We start from the raw sequence: 12,000 nt of genomic DNA, 5'->3' as shown, positions 1-12,000 counted from the left end.
ATATGCTTGGGTTAATTAATGCTATTGAATATATAATTGATGATAAGATTAACAATTTATTATTTATAAATACTAATGTCTTTATCTAACTTATATAGTAATATATATTTTATTTTTATTTGAACATATATATACACACTGAAAATGCACATTATGTATCCTTAAACATAAGCTTTATAGAAGTGTCACTAAGGCTTAAAAAATTAATTTATCTCTAATAATATATTGCAACAAACAATAAACCTTATTTGCTTTAGTTGATAAATGCAAAATGCGTCATCATCCATATCTTTATTAATTAGCATCATCATTCAATCTTATTTAATCTCAATATTATATATATATATAATAATAATAATAATAAAGATCAGTTGGACATGAATTATGGTATAAATGGGTTAGCCCCACAACCCAAGGAATCAAAGAGCTCGCACAATGAAATTAAAAGAAGAGACATAGTGAGGGAATCAACTGAAATTGCCACCATTTTTTTTAAAATTCTCTATATTATTATTAGGTACAAATACAAAGTACTCATAGAAACGCTTAATAGAAAATATATATGTACATGAGATTAGGCCAAAACTATTATACTAGTTTGGTCCCTACCTACCTAGCTATGTTATAGCTTGGTTTTGTTTATAGTTTGATAATAGCTGGGTTTGTTTGCATGCCATCCATTCATTCCCCCTTGGAACATGTCCCATTAAACAGGATAAGTTTTTTTAAATTAAGAATTTGGCTCACAAAATTATAAAATAAGTATTAATTACAGAAATAATTAATATGTTTACCAAGTGTTTATTAGGGAAATAAAAACAACAACAATGTAATTAAGAATTGGCTTTACCTGCCACAACAACCACCATCACGCCTAGGTTCTTTTTCAACTAATGATGATCTCACCATTTTAATCTCGTCACTAACAAAGTTTAGTTCAATATTATACATATATATATATATAAATAATTATCAAACAAATGTAGCTATGTCATCTAATGTTTTTTTGGCTAAAAGTTTTGATGACTTTTGTGAGTGTGTGTGTGTGTGTATTTCACTAGAGAACACTTCTAGTAGCTATGCATGATGGAGAGTAGGTTGATCATTTTATGGTTTTTTGATTAACTTCAGTAAAAGGATATATAAACAAATAACCATGTTTTTGTAGGAGTCTATAAACAAATTTCGTTTTTATAAGGGATATATTAGCAATTAGCTATTTTGATAGAAATATGCAAACAAAAACCACTTGAGTCTTAATATATTTATCATGGCTTTATCCTGTCAACATCTTCTTGCTTTTTCAGATGACTATTTCATACAACATATGATGTTATTATTGGTCCAACTACTTTAAACATATGTTCTAAAGTCTCCCTGACTATTTTAATTACATTTTGGACCACTACTTTCAAATGCATTCTTTTATTTACTTTTTATTCCACTTAAAAAAACCATTTGAAATGTTATAATGGCTTTCATTCTCAGACTATTATTTCATATTCAACCGAAGATTCACACACACATATGGCCTGTTCATTATATCGCACAACAGAAATGTTAGACTTTATGTGCTTTGAATTTAACAAAATATAAGAATATATTCATAACATTTCACAGCAGAGAACAACCACAATTGGCATCAAAGAAAGTAGAAGAAAACATGCTCAAAATTTGGATTGTATAACCCAAGTATATAACGTTGAATTTTAAATATTTAAAAAAGATCCCAAAATTTAAGTTACCTAATTACAACAATGTTTGTTAGTCACTGACAGATATGTGTGAGCAGTTAATACATTCTGGTGAAAATTTGGATCTCATTTTAGAAACTCAATATCCCTAGCCTAGCAGTCAAAGATTGTTGATCAAATGCTCAGCCTATTTCATATCTACATCTTCACCGGAACAAGGAAGATCATGTTCATTCTTTGTTCTAGTCGCATCGCTCGTCAATTCAAAAGCATCTCTCTGTAAAGACTCACGGATACAACAAAGCTCCAGCCACCTATTGTACCATTTCAGTATCTGAGTTGGTATTTAAATTCTTACCCTCTGAATTATCACTACCATCAGAAGTGCTATTGTCTGAATTATCTGTCAATATCTTCGAGTCCTTATCTACCGTCGCCAAGTCTGTATCAGCTGGACATTGTTGAATTGGCACCGCATCACTGATAACTTGCCCTATGTGAAACTGTTTCATGTATACTTCAAGCTCGCTTTGATACCGTTCTTTGTCCTTCACACCTTTTTCCTGGTAGACCTGAAATTTAAATTAATGAGAAGTATATATCAGCTTATATTGACAATCAAAGTCCCAATCAGTTAATGTAAATCCAGGAGACTGTTGTTTCTTACAGCTTTTTCAACATCTGTTAGTTTGTTCCACAGATCACCGATCATTCTACCTATTTCTCTATCCTTCCCTGGGTAAAGTGGTTTTAACCTCGCATGTTGCTCAGCAAAGAAGAAGTTGTATCCACTCCTGTTAGGTCTTGGAAATGCAGGATCCCTTTTCCTGAGCTTTTTCTTATGCCAGTGACGAGAAATCTTTTTCTTAGCATCCTGTCCCGGCAAATGGTACAAAATGCCTCTTAAATTGGTTGTGCCAACTCTGACAGAGACAAAATAGCCATGCTCACATTTTCCCTCAATTACTCCAGTCACTGGAGAACCAGCCAGTCTGGACAGATCTAGGCAGCAAGAAACACTACAAATAAGTGCATACATATATATATATATATATCTAGGAAAGAACTAACATTCTCCTGACATCAAGAGTTGGGAAAGAGAGGTAAAAGTCAGATGAAACTAATGTTGGTTGATAAAACTAATAGATTAATTTGAGATTAGAATAATATAGACTATGCAAAAATTAATTCTCCAATTTAGATATACAACAGTCAGTAATGTCTACCATTTCCACATTCAGTTACTGTGGACTTTTATCGGAAATCCCAGAAGAAGTATGCTCTCACTTGATCAATTAATCAGTAACAAATAAGAATGGAAGGAAAGCAGATTCCTAACAAAAGAAATTCACATAGCTATATGCAATAAAAGCCATAAATTTAGAAACTTTTAAACAACAAAACCTGTAGGTGCAACCAAATCATTGCTTTTCCGTTTTCTGGCAGCAGGCGGAGTTTCATTGTATGGTTCACCAAAGTTTCCAGGTGACATTGAGGGGGCAGGTGGACTTTGCAGCGAGCCTGAAAGACAAGTTTGACATCAAAAAAAAAGAAAAAGAAAAAGAAAAAAGACAAAATAGAAAAAAAATAAAGTAAAATTAAGAGCTGGTGAACATGACAAGTACAAACCTGTAGGTGGTGGGTTCCATCCCTGGGATTTGAACAAATAAATTTGTTCATAGTGATATAGCAAGGACATATAATACTTCCTTAACACAAATGATGCATTTGTGGCAGTGGATGGGAAATTAAAGGAAGCAACTACATCTCTCCATCTCCTGTCCCTTATCACCTAGAAGAAGCGTAGAAGAACAAATAACTATCAACAAACTTATAGACTTGTGGTTTAGTATGCAGTTGACAGTCAATAATCTCATAAATGATTTTTTTTTTCTTTTTTTGTTTTTTAGTGTAAGAGTAAGAGCATACGTCTGTGGGTTTACATTATATAAAACTGATGATTAAAAAACCTTGTTATGATATGGCATGATAACTTACCATTAGATTGCTCAGAGGAATCCACACTATCATGCAGTGAAAGAAATACATTACTATCATATTGGAATATATACAATCAAAATCACATAAGCTGACTGCACATACACACGTGGGTAAGGTAGCATCCAGTTTTAAATGCAGTCAGCTAGGAACCTAGGTGGTTTACAACATGTGACCACAATGGCGTTAATGATTAATCACTGCAACACTAATTGATTGTCTACGAAACTAGAATGCTGCCTACCTGATAGTTCATCGATAATTACATGTCTAGTGCTCTAAACAGTCAATTTAGTTCAGTATTGCAATTTGGCCCAGCACAAATCCATAATATATTATGAACATGTATAATCCAAACAGAAATCTAATATCAAAAGCAAAAGGCGTTCCTGTTAAAAAAACTTACTAATTCTCTTGTTAAAATAAAGGCATTAAACACATACACTTTCATAGATTATTCACTATTTTTGCTTTTTGCGACTTCGCTTGACTTCAATGGATAATGTTGCTATTAATATTGTTAGAAACTCACGTTGTATTTTTAATATGTGCTTTTATTTTTCAAAATTATCTTCACTTGGATCACTGGGAGCCTAGCCTAGGCGCAGCCACCTGCCTTAGCAACCATGGTAATTGAAGTATCATCTTGTTTCAGATAGAAAATAGGTTAATAATCATCTAATTGAAAATCAATCCTTTATGGCTGCCAAGTATCTAAGTATCAAAGAGTATTCGAAACTCAAATTTATTGAAAACCAGATGCGTGGACCAATGTAATTAAAAGCGCTAGGCGGCCTTAAGGTGCTAAAACTTTTTATTGCATGAGGCGAGAGGCGCCACGAAAGGCGTAGGCCCAAGCGAAGTAAAGCAATAGTTAATAAATAACTTGTATATATATATCTATATAATTTTTGGAATAATTAATGTCAAGCAAAGCAAAATATAGAGTCAAGCAAAACACTCCTAGAAGTCTAGAACCTCTCAAGTTTTTAGAGTACAAATTCTATCTTCATAAGTCATCTACTTCTACAATATTATCATCTTCATCATCTAAACTAGCTTCAACCCCATCACTAGATTTAGAGTGCAACTTTTGTTGTTTTCTCAATTTTCTCTTGTTAATTAGTTAACCCCTTAATTTACTCATTGTCTTTTGGAAGATAGAGTGAGTATTTAAGCATAACAAGTTTTTAGGTGCGTATATAGATATATAGGTATATAAAAGTTGTAGACCGAACCACATTGTAAGTTGTTTAAAAGAAAAATAAAACTTATGACACAAGATTCAAATCATGTTAAAATTTAAGTTAAAATAAATAGAGCTTTTAAAATCATGAAAATCGCAATTGGAAATATCTGAAAGATCAGAATAATTAATATAGATAAGAAAAATATACAAAAACTGGATTTTGAAAAGAAAGTAAGATAAGGTAATTCACAAAAGAAGAGAAAAAGATTGGGATTGAAGACTTAAAAAAATTAAGATAGAGAATAAAATGGAAAAGAGGTTAGTCAATCGAACATGTGATCTAAACTTATCTAAAGAAAAGATGTGTGTATCTTGTATGAATGCAAACTCTTCCCTAGATATACAATATCAGCCTAATCATCTTTCCTAGATATGGAATATCCGCATAACACTGAGTCTGGTATTAGGGAAGTTTGGCATCTGCTTAAGAGACAATTGGTACAAAAAAAGCCAATTTCATTAATTTGTCTGGTATTTCAATTATCACATGCATATCCAAGCATCTGGAGTGTCTGACACTTGATTTTAATGATACAATGTGAATGTACATTTATATATGTGTATGTATATATAGACATGCAAATCACATTGTTCTTAGAGGGATGGAGAACATTGTGGATTGTTTTTATATAAATAAAACTTGGTACAAAGGATTTAAATCATAATTTAAATTAAAGTAAGACATACTTCTTAAAATCATGAAAAGTTTGAAGGATAAAAATTAATTTATAAAGATAAAAAAGACATTAAAACAATATGGGTTTTAAAAGGACAACAGGAGGGTAAGGTAATTCAATATTAGAAGATGGAGGTTAAAAATTAAAAGGAAAATTTTAAGATGGACAATGAAATGCAAATGAGAAAAGTGAAACTAAAACTCTTTTTTAAAAAAACCAAAGTTGGATCATGAAAAGCATAGCATGTCCAACAAAAAGATACCTATACCATATGGATATGTAAATTTTTTGGGATAAAAATACAGGAACGGTTGTCTAAAAGGAAGACTGGGCTAGCGTTAGTCGTTGCCCAAGACACGTTTTTCTTTATCCCTTTTTCAGTCGTTAGAACCTAGGCTACTTTGTTACAAACCAAATACTGCCTAGGCTTATCGATCATATTATAAAACTATATTTTATTAATGATATGTGATGCCATAATGCCATGCTGACAGTGATGAACATCAAAATGACAAATATAAACTCAACTAAAAGAAGAAAAAAAAGACTGGTATCTAAAATTGGATGGGAATATGTTTCAGGAACAAACACTAATAAAACTCATACTTTTGACAAAAAGGAAGGAAGAAAATCTAGGAATAAAATATTATTTTTAGCATTGCGAGCCAACTCACAACCTATCTATAGGAAATTACAAGAAATACTGTAAAGATCAAAGAAGCCTAAATTATCTATATCATACCTTTTCCATACCACCACGTGTCGTCACTTCCACAAAGAGCTGATGAAGATCAAGCACCTTCCCTGCCACAGTTGGAACCCTGCATAAATAGAAATTAATTTGTTGCAGAAAAGTTAAGGTATTAAATTAAGATGAACATAGAATATAAGGAAATTGCAAGCATTGCATACACTAATGATATTTACTTGTTTACAAAGTTAGCAAGACCAGCGCTAAGGGCATGATAAAAGCCCAAAGAATTAAAGTTGGAAAGAGCGAAATCATCTTATTGCCTATAACTAATAATAAATAATGCTTATATTACTAAGATATTGCATTTGAAGAAAGTCTGAAATCTATCACAAACCTCGGCTGTCCTATCCATAACAGTATGTTTCATAGTGTCGGATACTCATTAATACTTGATATTGTGCCCTAGTAACACTGCCACCAATGGCATGGATTCTAAGCAAGTGAGTATTTAGACAAGTGAACCCTAGAGTGAAGGCTTTCCTATATTAGGCTTTTAACCATCATCTTTCAAGAATGTAGATTGAACAACACAACAAAGTTAATTTATTAGAATGATGATAAACACATCCTCTCTGACTCCTTATGTCCAAAAGAGTTCAGGCATAAACATTTTCGTAAATATAACTTACAATTTGACTAGGAAAATAAACGCACTATGACAGCACAAATGCCACTGTAATACTCCAAAAGAGACAGCCCTTCCCAATGAATTACTACCTAGTACCTACATGAGGCTGGAACTGAGTAGCAGATTGCATGAATGCGGCAGGTGGGAATATTACAATAATAACTGGTGCTCTCTTTGTTAACTCTGAATCATAGTGAAAAAAAAAATGAATTATCTCACAATCAATATCAGTAAAATTATCCTCATCTCAAAATTTTTATGCCTGTGAACAGTTCAATATAGAGAAAACAGGTATCTAACACATTTGGTCTGACATACAAACACAGAAGCGCATTATGCATTTGAATAAATTACAATTTTGATTGTTAGCCAGATAGGCCATGCTCATAGAGAACTTGGTCAGGTGCAAAGAAAAAAGAAGCTTTCTGGATGCTAGCATAAACGCACCATGAAATATAATGTTACTTGAGTGAAGGTTTTTTAAACATATTATCTTATTTATGCTTGCTTACAAAGTAACAAGCTCCATATTTCTACAAAAATTTCTGTTCATGCACTCAACCCATATTGCCATTTACAGGCAATGCCCACTCCATTGAAGCCACAATTAATTTCAAGTGAACAAGATCCAAACAAGAAGCTGACTGTACATATAATAGAATAGTACACATTAGCCGACAACAACCTAATGAATAATAACAGGGGTACTGATGGTCAGTTACATTAAGCAAGAATCCTCTAACATGTCCATTGAAAATATTCAAGCTAAAGAGCCAGAATATAAGCAGTTCTACCCCCAGAAAATCAGGTATCCTTTAGATTAACTACATAATTCAGCTAGAAAGAAGTCCGCTTTTAGAATGAGCTACATCAATGCTGAAACACTGAAGAACTGCTCCATGTTTTCTACTACAATGTTCAAAACATCCAAAAAGAGCTACTACATATAAGTTGTTCTTTGAATCCACAAATGTAGTACATAAGCATTTAAAATAAAATAAAAAATAAAAAAAATCAGTGACTTATTCCTGATTACATACTTTGTATGCACTATCAAAATAGGGGAGAAAAACTATGAAGGAAGAACAAAGAAAAAAAACTGAAGCAAAGAGAGCATGGCCAAGAAATGGAGCCCAGCTGCAAATGCCAAACCAGGTTGCACTCGCCTTGTTTCATACAAAAATAGCAAGCTACCAAATAGTGTAAGGACCATGAATATTTATCATGTCATTGACATTATACCCAAACTAAATCATGAATAGACAATGACTAATATATAAGCAAGAATAAGTCACACATGATAATCTTGCTTGGAAACTCAATTATTTGTCAAAGATGAATTAGTCAATAAATTTGCTGTAGTAACAAGTAAAGAATTAATACCTATTTTCACTTTATTAAGTTACATCATATTTAAATGCTCATTAACAATTAAGTTTTAACCAATGTACCATATGGAAAGGTAAAAGGGGATGCTATATTTTCTCTCTCCCATGCTTATTCACACAAGATTTATATGCAATGGCAAGATAAAATATACCTGATCAAGGATTATAATTACTTTCTTTTTTTTCCCAGAACAGAATCTGCAAAACCATACGACTCAAGTAGGCAAAATAGAGACCACAAGGCCATCTTTACCAATAAATTTATGCTTTCCCAATCATGATGGGCGGCATGGGCCACTACCATACATTTCTATGGTATGTTAGGCTAGTGCTATATAATCATAACCAAATATAAGCATACATTGTCATTTCTTCTCACTCTCATTTCTTGCACTCTCTCCACAACTTTTTTCCATTTATTATTTTCCTATTTAAGTTTTTACTTTCATTTTTCATCACCCCAGAAAAAAGAAATACAGTAAAAATATAAGCAAAAGAATTTCCCTTTTTTTTTTGTTTTTACTTTCCTTATTGCTCCCCACTTGTAGTTTGTCTGTATCTACCTCGTATTTACTCGATCCAAATCCGCATATTTGGTTCATAAAGTCACTACAATTAGATGCACTTTGAGTCTGAGAGGGGATGTTACATGTTAGATTATTATCATGTATATATCTAGCATATTAGTCTAAGCACTATATTAAATTGTTCCCTTCTATGGTTATCCTTAGAGTTAGCACCATCTCTTGTAACTGATAAATATTTAGGGCACTGTTTGTTGTAACCTAAACCTAGCTCATATTCAATCTGCTTCTTACAAAAGTTTCAGACTATTTAAATGAAGCCGACATACATAACCAGATGTATGCTATTGCAAAAATACGCGGTAAGGAAAATTTTAAATGAATCATGGAATTAATAAAATATCAAGTATTTCGACAAAAATGGGGAAGATGAAGCTCACATAAATTTTGTTCCCATCATCAAGTGCAGCTTCTCAAGAGTTTCCATAAACAACTTTCGATCAGACACAACATTCTCATATGTTGCTAGAGGCTTAGGATATGGATGATAGTTTGTCTGAGAGGCTGAATCCATTTGTCCCACCAGTTGCTTACCCTTGTCAATGAGTTGCTTCCCCACCAAATTCTTTTCAGCAACAACCTCTTGGGTCATCTCATACCTAATTTGTCAAACTATAAAAAGACAGGTAACGTACATCAATAGAAGAACAAGAGACAGATCATGTAAATCAGTGAAAGAATAAGAGACAGATCCATAAAACAAATGCCCTCTGATACTCAAATTAAAGCCACCTAAATAATCAGAGACAGGGACGTTCCTTTCATGGGCTTCAATATGTGGGCTTCTTAATGTAAGATGTGGAGATCTATAGCCAAGTTTAAGAAGTCCAAAGCAGAAGGTAGGACAAACAAAAGTTAGCAGTGAGCTGATGAAGGTCCTGCATCACCCCCTTGTAGATATAACAAGTCATGTTTACTATACTTTTGACAGCAGTAAGATTAAGAATCCACCTTACTGTGTGGTTGTTTACAAAAGGAAGGAAAATATTTTGCCCGTACGATATAGTAAGCTGGTTCTAGAAATTTAGGTGGAAAACCTTTTGCATTCATTGCAGATCACCAAGAAGAAGAAAATAATTTAATACTAGAGTAAACACTAATAACAAGAAAATCAATAGATACAAAATTTTTAGCAAAGTCAAATATCTATGTCAATGTGAAGAGAGAAGAGAGCGTGATGAAAAGTGAAAACTTTAATAGGAAAATAAAAGAAGTCTTAGCTTAGCCTTTATCCTTTTGCATGCTGAAAGAACTCGACCATCTACATCTAAAAAGCTAGAGATATTGCACTTTCCCCTTCTCTCCCTTCATTTCCAAAATATCTAAATGAACTTGCAATATTTGGCTCAATTGCAGCACAAAGGGCAGTAATATCTCATTGTATGACATCCAAGATCCTTGCTCAGGGGCGCCTGATTAATAAACCTCTAGTAAACAAAATTCCCGAGTTTGGGGGACATCTAGAGGGGGCAATAGCTCCATTAAGCATATGAACCAGCCCAGAAATTTATATAATTGAAAATTTTTCAGTGATGATAATTAAATAAGTTAACCAAATTGAACTTGTTAACTCATAGAAACTGGGGGAAAATCTTTGATCGATAAACTTATTTCAAACATTTATATTAGACAAATCAAAATTCAAAATGTAGCTTGCTAAGAGCTAAATCCAAAAATACTTTCAAATAAGATTCCTCAAAATATAAAAATATAAAGTTCAACTTCAAGAAACATGGCAGATATAATAACTTGCACAAATAATTAGGTAAGCCACACACTGTTTTGCCTTAGGAGTTAGGATTTAATTCAAGATTGATATATTATACTAGTGATTAGACTATCAGTTTTATTTTAAAATTTCAACAACAAAACAAAATCATTAAAATCTTCCTTCACAAACATAGTTTCAAACCAGCATATTAAATTGAATATCTTTGCTCACATAATTCAGCCATAACTGAATCACCCTAAGCTCCTAGGAAGTGAGTTGTATAACTGATAAACAAGAAACCCAAACCAAAAAAAAAGGTACATTGAAATTTTAACAGAAACATTGTTTTATCAACAAACGCTAGCTCGGGTAGTGTGATAGTTGTTGGATTTCTCAACAAAAGTAAAAAAAAAAAATACATTGAGAGGATGAACGAGCTACCTGCAATTCAACTTCGTCTAATCAAGTTCAAGAATTGAGAGAAACAAATTGAAACCTTTTAACAGAATCATTATCATTGTGTGATAATCATTGTCAAATATAGCCAATGAACAAGAGCAGCATTTAAGGAAACAAAAAACAATCACAATAGAATCAATCTGAAAATGAAGTGAATTTACTGCAATAATTTCAACAAAATCATGATTCCATAGATGATTTCTAGGTTTTTTCCTTTAAAAAAAAAAGATAAGATTCAACAAAGAAATTACAGTGAGAGAGAGAGACACAGTTACCTGCCATTCAATCTCGTCAGAATCTTCAACGAAACCAAATAGAGAGAGAGAGAGAGAGAGCAACTGGTGCTATTCCTTGTGCCCTAACCTTCTCGGTTTGTTCATTTGTTGGAGTTTTCAAACAAGAGATTCTATTTTCGAAAAAGTTTGCGAAAATTATTATTTTTTTTAAAGGAAAATAAAAAAGAAAAAAAAGAAAAGGAAAGGAAATCTTGGTGAGTGTAAGAAAGGAGGAGGATTTGGGTGGAAAATGAAATGAAATGAAATATTAGAGGATGTAAAATGTGTGCTCCTTATAAAATGATAATATTACTATTATTATTTATTATTATAATATAGAAAATAAAAAAAGGATGTAAAATGATGAGAGATCCGTAGGTTGTTGTGATAATGGGTTACCCGCTAAGGTAGCGGGATAGGGTTTGACAAAAGTCAAAAGGACCTTTTCATAACTCTACTTTTTATATTTGTATTTATATTTTTAAATTTAAAAAAGGTTACTATATATATTTGATTTTATTTTATTTTATTTGGTTGTTATTATCTTTATTTTATTTTATTTTATTTTTTGTTGTATATCATG

General features: G+C 32.2%; 1 protein-coding gene across 1 annotated transcript; it reads right to left on the bottom strand.

Moving 5' to 3' along the window:
- Positions 1-1,672: 1,672 nt before the first annotated feature.
- Positions 1,673-11,661, bottom strand: LOC120261882 (high mobility group B protein 15-like). Its single transcript, XM_039269890.1, has 7 exons — positions 11,418-11,661; positions 9,353-9,584; positions 6,361-6,439; positions 3,324-3,486; positions 3,099-3,215; positions 2,362-2,696; positions 1,673-2,266 (listed from the first exon to the last, which is right to left on the bottom strand). The coding sequence occupies exons 2-7, from the start codon at positions 9,562-9,564 to the stop codon at positions 2,009-2,011; spliced, it is 1,164 nt and encodes a 387-aa protein (XP_039125824.1). The 5' UTR covers positions 9,565-9,584; positions 11,418-11,661; the 3' UTR covers positions 1,673-2,008.
- Between the last annotated feature and the right edge of the window lie 339 nt (positions 11,662-12,000).

The sequence above is a fragment of the Dioscorea cayenensis genome, chromosome 5 (assembly GCF_009730915.1).
Source record: "Dioscorea cayenensis subsp. rotundata cultivar TDr96_F1 chromosome 5, TDr96_F1_v2_PseudoChromosome.rev07_lg8_w22 25.fasta, whole genome shotgun sequence".
Lineage (NCBI taxonomy): Eukaryota > Viridiplantae > Streptophyta > Magnoliopsida > Dioscoreales > Dioscoreaceae > Dioscorea > Dioscorea cayenensis.
The sequence above is the reverse complement of the archived record's forward strand: the minus strand, read 5'-3'. Positions and strand labels throughout refer to the sequence as shown.